The sequence below is a fragment of the Salvia miltiorrhiza genome, chromosome 2 (assembly GCF_028751815.1).
Source record: "Salvia miltiorrhiza cultivar Shanhuang (shh) chromosome 2, IMPLAD_Smil_shh, whole genome shotgun sequence".
Classification (NCBI taxonomy): Eukaryota; Viridiplantae; Streptophyta; class Magnoliopsida; order Lamiales; family Lamiaceae; genus Salvia; species Salvia miltiorrhiza.
The window spans coordinates 52,976,751-52,995,891 of record NC_080388.1 but is presented as its reverse complement, the minus strand read 5'-3'; the positions used below and the strand labels follow the sequence as shown (position 1 = coordinate 52,995,891).

The 19,141-nt window shown below is 39.1% G+C and overlaps 3 protein-coding genes across 3 annotated transcripts; 2 read left to right on the top strand and 1 right to left on the bottom strand.

Annotated features, from left to right (window-relative positions):
• Window positions 1–5,408: 5,408 nt before the first annotated feature.
• Window positions 5,409–9,645, bottom strand: LOC131010172 (tRNA nucleotidyltransferase cca2). The gene is made up of 15 exons (XM_057937593.1): window positions 9,288–9,645; window positions 8,828–8,958; window positions 8,364–8,481; window positions 8,230–8,282; window positions 8,079–8,128; window positions 7,866–7,964; window positions 7,660–7,769; window positions 7,459–7,586; window positions 7,015–7,081; window positions 6,806–6,889; window positions 6,636–6,698; window positions 6,374–6,518; window positions 6,069–6,236; window positions 5,865–5,962; window positions 5,409–5,772 (listed from the first exon to the last, which is right to left on the bottom strand). The coding sequence occupies exons 1-15, from the start codon at window positions 9,633–9,635 to the stop codon at window positions 5,668–5,670; spliced, it is 1,767 nt and encodes a 588-aa protein (XP_057793576.1). The 5' UTR covers window positions 9,636–9,645; the 3' UTR covers window positions 5,409–5,667.
• A 134-nt stretch (window positions 9,646–9,779) lies between these two features.
• LOC131010174 (uncharacterized) lies at window positions 9,780–12,126 on the top strand. Its single transcript, XM_057937596.1, has 3 exons — window positions 9,780–9,921; window positions 10,314–10,422; window positions 11,686–12,126. The coding sequence occupies exons 2-3, from the start codon at window positions 10,326–10,328 to the stop codon at window positions 11,895–11,897; spliced, it is 309 nt and encodes a 102-aa protein (XP_057793579.1). The 5' UTR covers window positions 9,780–9,921; window positions 10,314–10,325; the 3' UTR covers window positions 11,898–12,126.
• A 444-nt stretch (window positions 12,127–12,570) lies between these two features.
• On the top strand, window positions 12,571–14,954 carry LOC131010169 (putative pentatricopeptide repeat-containing protein At1g17630). The gene has a single exon (XM_057937587.1). The coding sequence runs from the start codon at window positions 12,671–12,673 to the stop codon at window positions 14,840–14,842; it is 2,172 nt and encodes a 723-aa protein (XP_057793570.1). The 5' UTR covers window positions 12,571–12,670; the 3' UTR covers window positions 14,843–14,954.
• The last annotated feature ends 4,187 nt before the right edge of the window (window positions 14,955–19,141 follow it).

Genomic DNA, 19,141 nt, shown 5'->3' with positions numbered 1-19,141 from the left:
AGAAACTGATTACTTGAGAGCATGTTCTCAGTAATCCTAGTTGAAAATTCAAACCCTTTTCTAAAGAGCGAGAAGAGAGTTTGAGACAATTGTCTGGACTCTAGGTTGTTAGCACCCGCAAGCTAGACGTGTGGTTTACTTAGTACCAGTAAGCTAAGGAAGAGAAGTCCAACGGTTGTTGGCATCGAAACGAGTGTTTCAGTTGTAAGGTTTGCTATGCACCACGAGCTAGGTTTGCTGTGCACCCGTAAGCACGAGCTAAATCGATTGTCAGTGTGATCTACTGACCGTGGACATAGGAATTAGTATTCTGAACCACGTAAAAAACCTTGTGTTGTTTATTGCTTTCAGTATTTCATTTCTATTATATGTGCACAAACTTTGACTTATACTGAAACTGATATCTTAAAGGATAAACCTTAAAACTAACAAGTTGATTTACTAAAGGCTATTTCTTAAATCGCTTTCGTTTCAGTGTTATCAGTCCAACTGATCAGTTTAAGGACAATCAGTAGGATTTCTAACACTTCTCTGATTTCGTAAACTGATAAGACTGAAACCATATCTGAACTTTAATTTGTTGAACAATTCCTCAAACTAAAATTACCCTACTGACTCATTATCAGTATCAGTCTTAACCCTTATTTAAACTGATCTTTCTTGCACAACTCACTTCAGTTTCAGTTTAGAAACTGATTTCAGTTTTCAATTTGAAAATAGTCCGCTGGTGTATCCCCCCATACACCAGTTCGGATACCCACTGGGACCCAACAACTGGTACTCTATAAACGAAGCCTATCCAGTCAATCACAAAAGATGTGATCAAAGATTGCTTGATTAATCACGGTATGAGTAGATGATATTGTGTGCATGAAATGCAAAAATAAGATGTATCTAGCTGAGTTAGTTTGCCTATAGTAGAACATGTATTCATTTCAATTCATAATTTGTATCCTGGTGATTTTAAAGTATGTATTGAAAATATTTATTGATTTGATCTCAAAATTCTACCTGCCCTTAAACAAAAGTGGACACATAATTATAGCAGAGTGATATTTATTCAACATGATAATGCTCGTCCACACATTAAGGACTCTGACCCAAATTTTAGAATTGCAACCTCTAGTGATGGGTTTGATATAAATTTAGTTCACCAACCACTCAATTCACTTGACACTAATGTCAATTATTTGGGGTGGTTTAGAGTTATATAAAGCATACAAATAGAGAAAGCATGCAGTAATGTTGATGATCTTGTGAATGTAATGGTGAATTCTTTCGAAAAAGTGTCACCTATAACGTTAAATAAGTTTTTTCTTAGCCTACAAGGCTGCATGGAGATCATGAAGGTAAGGGGGCAGAATTGGCTACAAAATTCCCCATATGCGGAAGGGGGCTTTAATAAGACAGGAGGCGCTTCCAATAGACTTGGAAGTGCCTCACAGTTTGGTGAAAGATTGCTTCACCTACATGATGGAAAATGGAAGACCAACTGAAATCCAAGGACTCATAAATGCTCTAGGATTCATAAGAGATGAGATCAGTCATCTTTTTAGTAGTGAAGTGAAGAAGACCATTTATTTTGTATGCATTTTGTGTAAATATGCAGTTATCTCTCTGCATATTTGCGAAGAATGCACTTTTTTGTATGAATTTATGCTTTGGAAACATGGGTTTTGTAATGTAGATGATGTAGTGTGGGTAATATTTTTTGTAATGCATACATACATCAGATTATTGGAATGTGGAGACAAAAAGATGCCATTTCACAAATAATCCATATCATTTAAAAAACAATGCAATGAAAGAACACACAATCACCTCTAAGAACAATAAATAGTGATTTCACAACTGCAATTAATAAATAACAATATAAAGTTATTTCGTTGTGTGTACTTAATTTTTTCGTTGCTTTATTATTTTTCATAAGTAATTATTGAATTTATTGTTCAAATAATCAGTCTAACATACTCTATTTTGCAAGAGGAACAACTTTCAATTATTAGAACTACGACCTCAATAGATTCCACTAACAATGTAAATGTTTCTCATCTAAACAATGAGAATATTCAACAAACAAAAATTGGCCACGATTTAAGTCAATTACAACTGTGACTAAATGAGCAAATGAAGTTTAAACTTTGTGTACTATTAAATTTATTAAATACATACAAAATTATAACTATATTCGTAAAATAAATAGCGGGTGTGCAGTTTAAAATTTTGACCATATTCGTAAAAAAATAATTAGCGGATATATAGATTTGGCGTAGAAAGTAATTATGCTATCGTGGTAAGTGGTAACGCTTGTTGAGTTTTGTGCGTTGACAACTCATAGTCATATCTAGCGAAAAGAATCTCTAGCAAAAATAAATAAATTGAAACATTACTAGCTAACTACATAAGCAATGACAAAATTGACAACTTCTAAATCTACATATACACCAGTCGATTCATTAAGTTCACAAAGATTAATTATGGATTTTTTTTATTCCATCTTCTTTTATTTAGACACAAGATTGAAGTTTATTACAAATACAGTAGTACTCCTAGCCTTTATACAGTCTAAAAAAATGTATATGTTGATTAATTTAAACAACAGAGATTATGTATTCCACTAAATCACAAATTGACCACAATTTTACTGAATTATAAAACAATTTTGAAATGAATTGACTAAAGTGTAAAACAACCGACAAAAAATTGTATGTAGAACGGACCGTCAAAAATAAAGTTTTTTTCTTTTCCTTAGATGAACTGCCTAGTCAACGAAGGGACATTCAGGTGGTGCGATCTTTTTTTTTTGGATAAATTACATAAGTGATGCGAACTCTTATTTGTAAATAATGAGGTCTACCTTCAAACTCTACCACTCTTCCTTATCTCCAAAAGAAGAAAAAAAAAAAAACTATTTTCGTTTGGTGATATTAAATCTACCAAATATAAAAGGGCAAATTGCATGAAAATACCCCACTTTAATTCAAATTTGATTTTTTGACAATCTTTTTAATTGCTGCAAAAATTTGAACGAGCTTTCAATTTGTTGCAATGTCGTCCGGAGATACCTTCCGGCCAAATTAGTGCCGATGTGGATTCCCGTATAGCTGAGGTGGCGAGTCTTACCGGCTGATGAAACGACGTCATCTCTAATTTACATATAACGACGTCGTTTTAATCGATTTGAACCAAATTACAATTTCTAATTTAATACATATATCGATTAGGGCTTGAAATCAACCATTTCCACTCACAATTTCTCTCAGTTCGAAGTCTTCTTCCAAAAGTTCTCATTTGCAGCGAAAATCCATTAATCAATGGATTCTTCTTCTCAAACGGGACAAATGAGCTCATCCCATTTCCCCTTACCTCAAAGGTTCTGCAGATGCGAAGAACCGGAGCCGTGCATCTTGCAGGCTTCAAATAGTGTCACTAATCCGGAGCGGCGCTACTACCACTGCCGTCGTCGTGGTCGTCTTGGTGATTGCAAGTATTGGGAATGGGCTGATCCCGTTCTATCGGCGTATTACAAGGATTGCTTCATGAAGATGAAGCTCGAAAGGGACTTGGCATTGGAAGAACTTGTCCGACAGAGGGAAAAAAATGAAGGCAAAAACACCTCCATTGGGTCTGCAGAAGAGCTTCCCTGCACTCAAACCCATCTGCAAATCTCATGCCTAGTTGCAGATTAAGCTTTTTCGGTTTAGTCTTAGGGTCATAGGTAGATTTGAACTTCCTGCTTCTCTTGCCCTCAAACTGTTCATCTGTAGAAGCAGAGTCAGGATCATTGGAGCTTGCATACTCAGACTCAGCATTCTCATGTTCATAAATAAGATTGAATCTCATCCCTTTCTCAGGCTCCTGATCAACTGAGTCAAATACATTCCTTTTAACCTTAACATTTTTCCTTGACTTCTCATACTCTTCATCACCTGACACGAGTTCATCATCACCCAACTCATCATCAGATGATTCACCATCTTTAGGGAAGTAATCAGAATCATCAGAGTCATCCTGCTCAAAGTTCCCATTCATAGCTAAAAGGTTATCCACTAACTCTCCATCATCCTCACCTTCACTTTCTTCATTAACTCCCCATCACCATCTTCATTAACTTCATCCTCACCCTCATATCCCCATTCACCCTTATATTGGTTCTCATCCTCAAAACCTGCCAATTCAGCCTCATCCTCACCATTACCCTCAACATTCTTACCCTCGGCAGCCATACTACTACTCTCACCCTCAAGTTTTTTTTCAGAAGGATCTTGGGTTGATGTAATCCCACCATCAACATAAACATGCAACACTCTGTGATATGGATTAAGATAACCAAGCATCTCCATGCAATTGTTATCATTTTTAAGGACTCTAAAATGTCGGGGTTCTAGGAATTTGATAACAGAACTTTTTCCAATAGCCATAACCCAAATTCTTAACTAAATCTTCAACATCGAAATACCCAAATCTATCTGGATCATGCTTAAAAGTTCCCTCACATTCACCCCCAACATATACATCTTTATTATCAAAATGCACGAATTTACCACCATGGTGAATGTAGACGCCAAATGAACTGTAAATAAACCCAAAAAAATTGAAGCAAATCACAATAAACCCTAGAATCGACTACACACAATAAAAACCCAAAGCAATACTTTATTCGGAAAAGGAATAAAGCCCTACCTGTTCCCCATTCCTCTCGCAATTATTGTGCTCCTCGTGTTGTTGGGACCACCTCCACAAAGGGTTAATGACGAAAGGACAAAAAACTGAAGATTAAACTATTCTTCAAGTATGGAATCAAGCAATACTTTATTCAGAATTCTAAGTTACCATGGGAGTAAAGGTTTCAATTTTGGCAAAGACTTGAGATTATGAGGAAGGTCGTCGCTTCCTACCGAATTTTACCGCCCTAATTTCATACGACGTCGTTTGCCTCTTGATTTCCTCAACACAAAACGGCATCGTTTGGGGATTTCTTTAAAATTAAGTATTTGTTAAATACACGTCTTTCGGGCCACGAATTCAGACTCATTACATGTCATTAGCCATATCAGATACTAATGACACGTAAGCAAAACGCATAATTTAATTTGGCCGGAAGGTATCTCCGAACAGACATTGCAACAAATTGAAAGCTCGTTCAAATTTTTGCAACAATTAAAAAGATTGTCAAAAAATCAAATTTGGATTAAAGTGGGGTATTTTCATGTAATTTGCCCAATATAAAATGACAACTATATTCGTGAAAAGGTGTGATGTTAAATATATATTGGAGCAGATATTTTATTTGTTCTTTTATGGTTAATTATTGTTGAAACGCTTCTTATTTTTGTGCATCATTTACCAAATAAAAAGTCTATGTACATTTAATTTCAACTTATCAATTCTATTAAGCAACTCAATCATTGAAGTGAAATTACGATGATAAAATTAAAATAATTTTAAAAATTGTAGTAATATAATTGATAAGTGTGAAAGATCATGAAAAAATTGATACAATCACTAAAAGTTGAGATATAATTAATAAATTTCAAAGATTATGATAAAATCTGTATAGATGAGAGCGTAAACTGTTCCAATAATGTATGTACACACGCCTCAATTTCCGAAGCGACCTAAGGCGTCACGGATAAGACGGGCTTGAAGGAAAGCAGGTAAAATGAGTTACTCTGTTCTTGCCCGCTTCGACTGGGCTTGCCTCATCCACTCCACGCATTCTTCTGTAGATCCGCAGGGATGCGCGAGCTGCCACTGGAGCAGCTTTTGTTGCTGTCGAGAAGGAGAATTGAAACCGAACAACTTCATTAGCTTGCATAACAAAACTTATCATATCCAAAAACAGAGGTGTAGAGCTGTTTTACCCATTCTCTAACGATAGGCCCTCCCGATTTTATCTGCAATACATCCATGATTCGTTTGCCATCCACTAGCGGTTTCAGTTCCCAAACTTTGTCGAGTCCTGCATCCACATACACGAATATGTCAGAATGATTTCATTTTTTTCAAAGGAAAATGAAAATTTTAGTTATGTGAGGAGAAAATAGTGTAGAAGAAAGGAGTTTTACCCATATCCAGGATTGCATTCTCTACCCTGCTATATATCTCTCTTCTCTCGTCTAATTCTGCATCCTCGCTCGATGAATTTTCACTCAGACCGATATCTTGGGGGTGTAAGAGCAACGAAAGCACCAGCGAAGGGCGCCAGAATTCTTTGATCTCTCGAAGTAGCAACCCTGTGCATCATAATACAGTTGATCACATGATATGCATATGATTGAAATTTTGTCAATTATTTCAAATACATGAATCGCGAGTAAAAGCTAGATAATGACAAAAATATGAGGTTTGAGAATGAGAGAGATCATTTCACCGGTCAATACTCTACGTTTTGATGCAAGTGGAACGTCGATAGTTTCTCTTTTCTCATCAGACTCAAGAGTTTGTAGATTCTCATCAGATATGATCGAAGGGATCAAGGATGAGAAATTTTCTGCTGCGAGATGCATGCTCAAAACCTGCATCAAGGCGATTGTTACTTATGAAATGTTGCATCTAAGTATCATATATACCGCAATTTGACAATATTAAAGAATATTGAAATAATTCAAAATAGTTAAAGAAAGACGCCATACAGTTTCCGCATCACTAGCCTTCAGCTTGAGAGAATTGCGAAAAATATAGCTCACAACCGGAATCTGTTTACAAGACAAAAAATCATTAGAAATACAGCACCCTATCCTATTGAAAAACGAGCTATACACACATATGCCAAGTAACAAATACAGTAGTTAACTTATTTTACCTTCTTCCCTTTCCTGTCCTCTTCTTTAGCATTTCTCAGTGGTAGAAGCAATGCAGCATATAAGCAGAGTCTCAGTTGGTTGTCCTAAAAAATACATAAGAGAAAACGATTAATAGTTTGCATATTATCCCTCTCTAAGTAGCAGCTTAGCAGTTCTAACAGATTTTAACAATGATGTAAAATTATCTTCCTGTAAATCGAATACTCACGATGATTGAAGAGGGCCCTATTAACTGCAAAAGTCTCCACGCTGAATCCATGTAAGCAACACAAAGCCTAGTCGTATAACATAAACTGATGAATACAAGGGGTAAAATGGAAACAGATATAGGTGTGGGGTGAGGAGCGTAAACGGAACAACCAAAAGGAGCACAATATGCTCAGGGGCGGATGCAGAAAAAATCTCTGGCGGGGGATATTTTTTCTACATTTTGATTTTGAGAGATCGAAAAAATATTCTTATGATTTGATTTGGTGATGGGGGCTATTGTGCAATGATTCACACAAAATACCGATAATTTGATGATTTTAAAAGAATTTAAAAACAAAATCTTTTGTTTGGTGGGGGCTTAAGGCCCCCCTGGCTCCTATTAGGTCTGCCACAGGAAATGCTCGTACATTGGCAGTTACAAGGCTATGATTTAGGAGGTTACCTCTCGCATCCTTCTGGCGTCTGAGGTTCCACTTTCCGCGGAAGACTGAATACAGCCCAAAACAGCTGCAGCTCGGAAATATAGACCATTGCCTTCACAGGTTCATTGCCAGACATCATGAGATCAATCTGTACGACAGGAAAGATAAGAGAGACGACGACAAAGATTTATTCCTCATAAGATGCATGTACAAGTGTATACCTCATGACCAATGCGCTCTCTGCTAATTTTGTCAGCTATAGCAGCTATGACATCGTTGTCGGCAGCAGCTTTCTTCAATTCTCCATCGAGCGAGAATCCAAATCGTGCACCTAAAATTAAATAAAATCAGGGCGAATTCTAATATATAAAGTGTCGATTTCTTCTTGTGAAAAAGAAGAGAGAGGCAAAAGTTTTCTGTGTTTTACCAAATCGTATAGCTCGGAGAACTCGTAAGGGATCATCTAAAAACGTCTGCTTCGGAGGCAACGGGGTTACTATCTTCCCAGATTTCAAGTCTATGATGCCTAGAAACGGTCAATGAAGGAAACACTAAATCAATGAGACATCTATGGTAGCAGTCATAGTAACAATATCAAGTCAGATTTGAGTGGCAACTAGCAAACATTAACCCGTATTACCTCTTCCAGTAAAATCTTCGACTGAACTTGTATTGATGTTGTAGAACAAGCTGTTAAGTAGCAAGACAGAAAACCAGAAAAAATTCAAGAGGGAAACATTACAAAAATACCATACAAAATACAATTGAAATGGAAGTGTTTGGACGAGTACCTATTGATCGTTAGGTCCCTTCGATATGCATCCTCTTCAGCAGTGCCAAACCTCTGTAAAAACAATATTTGCTTACAATACTTCATCTTTGATACTACACTAACCACCTCCTAGTTTTCGGATAAAGCACGTACCATTGTCGGGATACGGCTATTCTCACTGTAGTCTTCAGCTCTTAAGTTAACAAAGTCGATCCACACATCGAAAAGACGCATCCTTGCTGTTTCCAAATGTTTTGACTGATCAGGATTGCTGTGAATCATCATAGAGAAACAGCATTAGGCTCACTTGCCCGATCTCGGACCAACAACAAACAGTCCAACATTTAGCAAAGAGATAGAAAACATCCCATTCGTCTTTTAGCTTCTCAATAACGGACCAAGGGACATTTACTTTGTGAGATAGATTAGATAAACAAAACACAAGATCGAGTATTTGAAGGATTAGATGATCAAACGAGTCCAAAGCTAAGCAATCAATCAAAGGATCCAAAGCAAATGATAGATTAGCCTATATTAGTTCTATCTATCTATCTATCTACCACATTAAACTAAATGTGTGAGGAAAGAACTCAGCAAGGTGAAGCAGAGAAAAATACCATTGAATCACACCGATTCCATGAGTTTCTTCGCCCGCAGACGATAAAAACTCATTCACTTTTTCACAAAATTCACGCCCCAGCATATCGTCCAATGCAATATCGATATCATAGCAATCTTTCCCCAAGAGCTGCGGCATCAAAAATGAAAATCAAGAACACATTATCTAGTTGATACATTGAGACATAAAATCAAACACATAGCCAGCATACTACCAGACCTAATTCATATTTCTATTCGAAATTTTAAGAATTGCACCTGCAAATTCACCCTCGCCCACGATCAATTTGTTCATAGACTAACTTAACTAACCAATGATTACACAAAGCAAATATCGACTTTTCTTCCGCGTATTTCACCAACACGATGAAAACTACAATAGTGTTCAACCTAACAAGCAATACAAAGGGAAACAAAAATAGGTAAAAAAACAAGTAAAATAAAGTGATTGAGAGAGACCTTATCGCGAACCCAGCCGCCGGCGACGCGGAGCTGCGTTTGCAGATTGAAGTGGCGGAGGACCTGCAGAAGACGGTCAAAAATCTGCCTCTCCTTGGCCGTCAGATCAATACGGTCCTTCACGTGAACGGACGGTGGCGATGTGCACATTGTTGCCGCTCCCGCGCTAGCGCTTTGCGAGAAGCAAAAGGTATAGCAGTATTGACTAAAACGAAGCGGCCGGAGCTGCAAATTGCAGCTGCGGAGCTGGGGCTGGGCGAAGAGCGGCGGGAATTTGGATGGGTTTAAGGAGAGATAAAAAAGGGCTGCGGAAGAGGAAGTGAGAAAACGGGTGTTTAGCAGTTTCATCGCATTAATATTAGTATGTCTTTTCCTATTCTCGCCCAAATAAACTAAATTCTCATCTCTCTCTCTCTCTCTCTCTCTAAAAACAAAAACAAAAACAAAAAAATCTTTATCTGTTTTCGCTTAAATTGCTCCAAATCTCTAGGATTCGGACTCATAGCTCCAATTTAAGATTCAATCAAATTAATACCCAGTTCGTTCGAAATCTGGTGTTAGGTTAATTTTTGGGGGTCATTTGGGGTTGGAGAAGTTCAAGGAAGAGCTCAAACTGAATGGGATCGAATTATAGGTGATTTTTCCTTCTCTTTATCATAAATATCAAGACTGAATTCATAACATCAGTGATGATTTAATTATTTGTTGAATTGATGAGGAAATAGTTTGGGAACTTTGTTAGTTTTGAAGATCATTGAGCTGCCACCACATGTTTGTGAATTTTCCTCTGAGAGACAGAATGGCAATGTTTTGAATCTTCTTTGATTTTTCCTTCTGCATTTGACAAAACTGCTAAATGCTGAGATTTTGATGGCGAATTAAGGATCTGCTTACGATGAGTGATGAATGCTCACAAGATTCAGTTGAACATCAGATTTTGGCTTCAGCTACTTACTATCTCTCCGTGATCTCAATGCTTGCACACGACATATGTAATAACATTGCACTCGTGCTTTGTCGTCCTAGGTTTGAAGAGCTATGATGGGAGTGGTAAACAAGTTCGTAATCGCGTCCATGTGCATGTTTGCAGCTCCTATCGCGATTCTATATGGATTCAAACACAATTTCTTACCCGGTAAGGCTCCCTTACCTACTCACACCATTGTTACTTGCTGCAGTTATTATAGTTGTGAGATATGATTCTTTGGTTATTAGCATTAGATCTTCTGCAGATCTGTATTCTTGAAGTTTCTATTTTGCCTACAAATAGTTGTTAATTATCGAAAACTGATGCATGCCCAACAATGTTTGATAGATTTAGCAGAGGTTTAAGGACTATAGTGGTAGAAAATCCTCAATTTCAAGCTGTAGAAGGAACTAGCATTTGCACGTTCTATATGATTAGGATAGTGCTCCGGATAGCGTGTAGGTATATGGGCTGCACAACGAGGAGCATGCTTGGAAAAAAGATGCAAGATTTTGAAACTATTTTATTTTTCTTTTCTAAATGGAGGATCGGGAATAGTTCCTCATTTCCCTTCGGTAGTGACTTGAACCCCCAACCTCCTGGGTTGCACTTCTTTGTTTTGGTACTATGCTTTAAAGCAAGGGGTATCGTCTGGTATCAAACATAAACTAGGTGTTACTTATTAGTTAATCATATTTCACCGCATGCGTTAGTGTTTGCTTCATTACTCTCAGTTGAAATTGAGAAAGAAAAAAATGCAAATTTAATGCGGAATGGCAAAAAAACTGCCAGTCGGAAAATATATAGCTGTGTTGATATAGGTTTTGTGCATTGTCCCTAGCCTCTTAAAATATTGACACTGTTGATATTTTTCTCATATATATTAATTTTTTATATATTTAAATCATGGTTCTTTAATAAATATGTATGACGATTAGTGCTGCAAAAGTTAATTTTATGATGTGTAACTTCTGATGAAGATGTCAATGATATATAACTTAGATTATAGAAGTGTTTTAGTATTCATCACTGAGTATCAATCTGCTTAAAGGTGAAGGCTTTTCTGGACAATTTGTGTGCATGAAAAATTGTGTGAGACCGTCTCACGGGTCAAGATTTGATTTTTTTTCTTTTTCTCTTTTAAGATTAGGTGACCACACAAGCTAGTTTAGTTCCATTGTATGTGGTGGATCATACTATATTATCTTTTTATATATTTAACCTATCACCAAAAGTAAACTCCAAATCCTATCCCGTGTCTGAGACATCCCAAGCGTGTGTGCATCTAACAAAGCGAATCAAAAGCGCCTCCTATTTCCGCGCTACAAGAACACTCACATAAACATGCTGTGTAAATTTCTTCATTACAAATAGATGTGTTCATCATTTTGAGTGTTATTACTGATGCAATCATCTGCACCATGCACACAGGTTCTACTGAATTGCCTTCAGAGTCCGTGACTCTATGGAGCGGAATCCTCGCAGTCTTTTCCGTCAACGTGGTCATAGCATTCTACATCTACATGGCCCTGAAAGAGCCCTCGGGCAAGCCAGAGCCAGATCTTAAGTTCGTTGCAGAGGCCAAGGCCAGCATAAAGCAGTCGCAACCAAGTCGAGCATCCGATCGTTCCAAACACAAATAGCAGGTGCCATCGGGCTTGGCCGCGTAGTTTCTGAAACGCCCGTTGACACGTGCCTTGAAATGCTTTCACGAATTTTGTTGCAGAGTTTTGCACCTGTATTGTCATTTTTTGGTTTTGTTGCAGAGTTTTGCACTTTGTATTGTCACTTTTTGGGTGTTTTAGGTGTGTTTCTGTGTCCAATTGAATTTACTTGGGCAAAATTATGATTTTTATTGGTCATTTAACAAAATTATCTTAAACTATTGATAAATAGTTAAAAGAAATACGAGAATTACATGCAAAGTAATACTAATACGCTCCAACTATTGATAAGTATAATATTATAATAAAATACACGAACAATTTGAAAAATAATAAATATACGATTATTCGATTTGAACGAGTTCTTCCAACTTGACATCTCAATTACTTTCTTCGTTCACCGAATAATTTCATAACTTTTAATTTTTGGTCCGTTCCTTAAAAGATTTTCTATTTTTGGAGTATATCTCAGCTTTATTTTTATCTTTTCATCTTAGAACATGTCCTCTCTTTTAAGATTTACTATGTGTTAATTTTTTAAAAAATAAGGATTAAAATTCATTGTCGTGGACTTGATGGGACAAGTCAAAAAATGAGTCGCCATATGCCCCGGCGGGTCGACTTTACCTAGAAATATAGGGGGTAACTAACATAAATATCTAATTTTGTGGGAGTGAAATGAAAATACCTAAATATAAGCATGCATTTGTATTTTGTAGAGTGAAATTCAATCTGTTTGATGCTTGAGCTTGATGATCCTTCTGCCTATTCTACACAAGCGTTTCTTCCCCTCGCCATTCAAATTCCTCACACCCAACTCATATTATCACGCAAATCACAACAATTTCGGTAAATTTTACTGTACTGAAGCAGTACAGATTCAGTCGGGAAATGGCCTCATCGATCTCTTCGACCATCTTCTCAAGCATTGCATCAGCAGAATCGACCAAAGATTCAATCTCGATGGAGCCGTTAAACAGATCCACGCTCAGGTTACTGTTACATCATTGTTTTCCTCGGCGTTCTTGTCGGCCAGACTGGTTTCCGCCTACGCAAAGCTCTCCCTTTTGAACGATGCACGGAAGGTGTTTGATAAATCTCCCAGAGACTGCTTTTCAAGCCCTCTGTTCTGGAACTCGATGCTGCGTGCTTATCTCTCTGATTTTAGGTATAGCGCTGCTGTTGAATTGTATTTCCGAATGCGGGAGATTAATCTTCACCCCGACGGTTTCGGCTTTCCGCTAATTATAAGGGCGTGCGCGATGAGGGGCGATATTAGATTGTGTCGATTGGTTCATTCCCACGCCGTGCTAATCGGGCTCTCGAGCAATCTACATGTTGGTAACGAATTTGTGGGAATGTATGGAGAGATCGGTTTGATGGGAGCTGCGCTGAAGGTGTTCGACGGAATGCCTCTGAGAAGCCGCATCTCGTGGAACGTTGTGGTGTCGGGTTTCGCCAAGAACTTCGACTGTGAAGGCGCGGTTGGGATGCTTCTGAGAATGGAAAACGAGGGTTGGGAGGCGAATCCCGTGACTTGGACCTCAGTGATCTCGAGCTTTGCATGGTGTGGGATTGGTGAGAAGGCATGGGGATTTTATGTTTTGATGAGAGAGAGAGGTGTTGATGCTACAGCTGAATCCATAGCTGTTGTTATCTCAGTGTGTGATGGAATTATGGCTGCTACTAAAGGTGAGATTGTTCATGGTCATGTGATAAGAGGTGGTTTTGAGAGGTATATATTTGTGAGCAATGCTCTTATAAGCATGTATGGGAGAAATGGTGATGTGAGAAAGGCAGAGTATCTCTTCTCAACTCTAAATTCGAAGAGTTTAGTGAGCTGGAATGCGTTGATCTCGGCCTATGCTCGGGCAGGTTTGTGTGACAATGCCCTCTCCGCCTTCCTAAGGTTGGAGAGTTCGAACACAGTGAGGCCTAATGTGGTGAGTTGGAGTGCTGTGATAGCCGGATTTGCAGCTAGCGAGGAACGTAAAGAGGCGACTTTGAAGCTCTTTCGACGTATGCAGAATGCTCAAGTTCTGGCCAATGCTGTGACCGTTGCTAGCGTGCTATCAGCATGTGCTGAGCTATCAGCACTCCCTCTTGGTAGAGAGATTCACAGCCACACGATCAGATTGTTTATGGACAATGATGTATTGGTGATGAATGGTTTGATCAACATGTATATGAAATGTGGGGATTTAGGGGCAGGGGAAATGCTATTCAAGAAAATGGAGTTTAGAGATATAATCTCATGGAACATAATGATCACAGGGTATGGGATGCACGGATTAGGGCTCGAATCTCTCACGATTTTCAACCAAATGGTGGAGGCCGGGATTGGGCCGGACGAGGTCACCTTCGTGGCTGTCCTCTCTGCCTGCAGCCACGCAGGTTTAGTTGCTGAGGGCCGCGAGCTTTTCCACCGGATGAGTGGAGAGTTCAGGATCGAGCCCCGGGTGGAGCACTATGCGTGCATGGTGGATATGTTTGGGAGGGCGGGGCTTCTTGAGGAGGCACGACGGGTCCTGAGAAGCATGCCGATGGAGCCCAACGCGCCTGTCTGGGGGGCCATGTTGAGTTCTTGCGAGATGCATAGGAATGTGGATGATGCGGAGGAGAGCGCTGCTGTGATGTTTGGTATGGAGAGCAGCGCAACGGGTGGATACATGTTGCTGTCGAATTTGTATGCTGCTAGCGGGCGCTGGGGTGAGGCTGCGGAGGTGAGGACGCTGGCGAGGGCTAAGGGGCTGAGGAAGGTCCCGGCGCAGAGCTGGATTGAGGTGAGGAAGAAGGTTCACTCGTTCTCAGTTGGAAGAGGATTTGAGTTGGATATGGATGGAGTTTATTTGGTTCTTCAGGATTTAAAGCTGCAGATGGTGATGGAGAGCTATGTGCCACATTGCTTATTCGAGCCGACCTGATGTATTTGTATCTACAAACGAGTATACTGTTAAAATTTACTCCTTTCCTTCACAAAAATACTCATTTCTGTTATTTTGGTGTCCATAAAAATTAGTTAATTTTTATTTGTTGATTTCCTTTTATCACATAATAGATGTCTTTCTTACCTTTTAAGTCAGATATTTTCTCCACTCACAATAAACTCAATCATTTTTATTAGATACCAATATCATCCTCTTTTAATATCAGTCACTAATTTGTCCTTTAGTATAAATAGTATTTTCATTTGTCAAAATATATATATATATATATATATATATATATATATACATATATATAAGGGTCAAAATTTAAAATACCCACCTCCATAACTTATCTATCAAAAATACTCACTTTCACAAAACATATATCAACCATATCCAATTCATAATTAATAACAAAACTACCCTTTAACAAATCCTCTACATATTCATCATAATACAATTTCATGTTCAAATTGGAAATAGTCTATGAAGACTTATCAGGCCCAACATGCTTCCGTAACACTTCAAAAATAATCTTAACATAAATCATCATTATACCTTTAGTCGACTGGTCTTCTTCAGGAGTCAGTGCTTGTTGCGTTTTACGGACTGTCTGCCCCCAAGGCTCCGTCCAACCACGCGCTCGCAAGGGATGGTTGCAACCTTCCTCCTTCACTAAGTGTCGACGTATAATACTTTGTTGGAAAATGAAAGAAAATTTTCTACTAAACCGGAAAGTTGAGCGAAAACAAAACGTTTATAGAGGAATTATAAAATACTTAATTTATTTCAAAAAATTCTCCATCAGGGAGGAGACAAACTTGTTTAGCTACTCATTGGTAGCTAATACTTGTATACATAAAAAAAAAAAAAAAAAAAAAAAAAAAAAACTAAAACTAAAAAATGAAAAACTTTGAAAACAGAAATTTAAAATTACAAAGACAATTTTCTAGAGAGAGTGTTGTGTGGATGTGTTCTGATTTTTCGATGATCTCTTCTCTCCAGAGCTCGGGGTTATATAGAGGTTTGATTCCCTCTATAATTGCTTGGTAGTTGGCCTTGGATTCCTTCTTCGTGGCCAGCTAACTTGGATGGTGACAGCCACCTACTTTTGTCGGCCATTATTGCCGACACTAGTTAGTGCCTTCACATGGGGTTGAACCTTCCTTTATCTTTTTGTGATAATGGTTGGTGAGGTCCAGCTACTTTTTCCTCCACTCAGCTGTGTTTCCTGCTCTCGGTGAGTGGTGCTTTCTTGGTCCCATACTTCATTATTTAGCTGATAATGCTGTGAGGGGCCTGCAACTTTTCCACCATCCTTTGTCTTCTTTTGATGAGTGGAACTCCTGTAGAATTACCCACCTCAGTCAGTGGATAGTTGGTCTGCATTATTATCCACCCACTTTCGTCGTTTTTCTTTTAGTGGGTGGTCCTCCTGTCCTGAGTCACATGACTCCCTTTTCTTTGTCGGGCTCTTTACTTTCTTGGTGCCCGCGGTGCTCGTTCATGTGGAGTCTTGTGCTCCTCATACTCGTCGGACCGGAATTTCTTCTTGTTAAGCTTTGGAAATAAGCCTTTTCCAAACTCCGGTTCCTTCTGCGTGGGACACTTCGCGCAGATGTGATCTATCCAATGGCCTAGATGGGCCATGTTGCAGAACTTGTGACGGGTTTCTTTGCTTCCCGCCACCTTGTTGCGCCAGAGAGTCTGCCTTTTTTCTTCGAAGGCCTTCTCCGCGAAGCTCGTGGTTTTTCCTGTCATAGAATTTAACAAGAAAGATCCAAGTCCTGCATTATGAGAGAACTTGAATTGGTACTTTACTTTGTCTATCTCCATGAGACAGACCCATAGTCCCCATGCACGTCTTGTGGAGATTTGATCCTCCGTAAAAGTGGTGACGATGGAGATCTGGTGATCTGGTGCCTTAATTCTGTTTAAGGCCTCCGTGTCGGGTCTCCGAAGCTTAATGAAATGAAAAGCTTCATGAATCCCTTTGCCTGCTGGTTCTGGAGCTGCACTGAGAAAATATAACTCCAGGACGTCTCCCCTGTTTAGAGACGGATTGTTCGACCAAGCATCATAGACTATTTCTTGGATCCACCTTGGTAGACCCTTGATTTCGCTGAATGCTGGCGATATAGTATAAACTGAGGCTAGCGCCCCAAATTCATACCATTCCTTGACCTCCTGAGGATTAGCTCCGGTAGTCATCCAAACACGAGGATATTTTCCTTTAACATCAACCCGGCAATAACCCGGATTGATTCCTTTTCTGGTATTGAGTTTTTCCCATCTGGACTGGTACAGCTGCCAAACAGGAGAAATTTCAATAATGTTAGTATCAATCTTAGATTTGCCTGTCAGTGGCCTAAGATTGATCTCTCCCTCTTTTACCCCAGAGGTGGATGGTTGACATGTTGGTTCGGGCGGTGAAGCTTTAGCAACATCTTTTTCTTGAGGATCTGGTTTTGACGCCTTAGCCTCAGAACTTGTGCTAGGGGTACTTGAATCCCCTGCTACCGGTAGTCCGGCCGGTACGGTAATGCCTGTTTCGATCATGGGAGTCATGATCCCGCGCAAGAGCGGCTTGTGGGTTGCCTCATTAAGACTTATCATCTTTTTGAGACATTCTCGTATAAGGTTAGACACTTTGGATTCATCATCCGATTGTATCCTTCCTGCTTGTTTGACATGGAGTAAGCACTCTTGCCATTCTTGTTGTAGCATCTCCAGGTTTTCCAGGAGCTGCCTCTGGTTATCCATGATGGTGTCAACCTCACTTGGCTCCATCCCTTGTTAAGAAATCTGCAATAACATTATCATCAGATTTCAGAATGACAATATCAAAATCATAATATTGGCATTCAGCCTGCCATCTAAGTAATCTAACCTTTTCAGGTTTAGATTCTATTTTCTTGGTTAAGAAAGCTTTAACATTAGTGTTATCAACTTTCAAAACGAATTCCTTAGCAAGTAAGAATAGCGGCCATTTTTTGAACGCTTTTCTGACTGCATAGAACTCCTTCTCGTTGATGTGCCATCGCACAGCTTCACTGTCGAAAAAGAGACCGCTACAGTATCTGCATGGTTCCTCTCCATAAGGAGTGATTTTTGTGAGCACGGCTGCCCACCAGGAATCACTTGCGTCGGTGTAGAGGATTAGGTCATCCTCGTCTTGTGGTATTGAAAGTTTTGGGAGATTTTTGCAAATCTCCTTCAACTTCTTCATACCCTCCCGATGCTCCTCCTTCCATATGAATGGAACATCTTTCTTGAGTAGTGGACTGAAGACTTTTCTATGTTCTGCAAGGTCTTTGATAAACATCCCTGCAAAGTTGACAACTCCGAGAAAGCTTTGGAGCTGCTTCTTCTCCTTGAGATCCTCCGGGAAATTCTGGACCTTTTCCACAATATGTTCTTGTAGAATTATTCCAGATTCATCGATCTCAATCCCCAGAAACTCCATTTTCTGGGTGGCAATGACTGCCTTCTTTTCAGACAGCACAAGTCCTTCTTGTTGACAAACATCCGCAAAGATTTCCAGATGCTTGACATGTTCATGAATGTTATTTGATCCAATAAGAATGTCATCAATATAAACAAACATGAATGAAGAATAATCTTTGAAGAGATTATCCATCTTCCTTTGGAATATCTGAGGCGCATTGGCTAACCCCATTGGCATGACATTCCAGACATAATGTCCTTGTGGAGTTGAGAAGGCTGTGAACTTCTTACTCCCTTCCTCCATGCGAATCTGGTAAAATCCTGATTTGCAATCGAACTTTGAGAATACCTTTGCACTTCTGATGCAGTTGATAAGGTGTTCTCTGTTTGGGATGAAATATCCATCAAACTCAAGAATGTCATTAATCCCTTTATAATTAATGACCAATCTTGGTTTTCCTCGCTTGATCTCTCCATGATTTCTCACCAGAAATCCAGGACTGCTGTAAGGCGAATTCCCTGGTTCGATTAACTTCAAATCAAGGTGTTCCTTGATTATATTTCTCATATCCTGCTGATCTTGAGTGTTCATTAGGATAGGTCTGAATCTCACGAACTCATGCTCCTTTCCAGTTTTAACTTTCAAGGTAGCTTTGAGCTGATTCTTGTCCCACCATGCCAAAGGATCCTCATGATAACACTTCTGGATTCTCCTTTTGACGTCGGCTATGGACACCTGTTCTTCTTCCTTAATATCTTTATGTGATATCAAGGAGACTTTGAGGATTTGTGTTTCCTCTTCGGAGAGATCTGGGAATCCCTCGATTTTGCTGCATTTGAGCAGAATAT

Coding starts and splice junctions, on each gene's coding strand:
- LOC131010172 (XM_057937593.1), bottom strand. CDS start 9,635: ATGAAACTGCTAAACACCCGTTTTCTCACTTCCTCTTCCGCAGCCCTT. Junction 6,890..7,014: donor TAGGGCCCTCTTCAATCATC/GTGAGTATTCGA, acceptor TGTATTTTTTAG/GACAACCAACTGAGACTCTG. Junction 6,699..6,805: donor AGGACAGGAAAGGGAAGAAG/GTAAAATAAGTT, acceptor TCTTGTAAACAG/ATTCCGGTTGTGAGCTATAT.
- LOC131010174 (XM_057937596.1), top strand. CDS start 10,326: ATGATGGGAGTGGTAAACAAGTTCGTAATCGCGTCCATGTGCATGTTT. Junction 10,423..11,685: donor CAAACACAATTTCTTACCCG/GTAAGGCTCCCT, acceptor CCATGCACACAG/GTTCTACTGAATTGCCTTCA.
- LOC131010169 (XM_057937587.1), top strand. CDS start 12,671: ATGATCCTTCTGCCTATTCTACACAAGCGTTTCTTCCCCTCGCCATTC.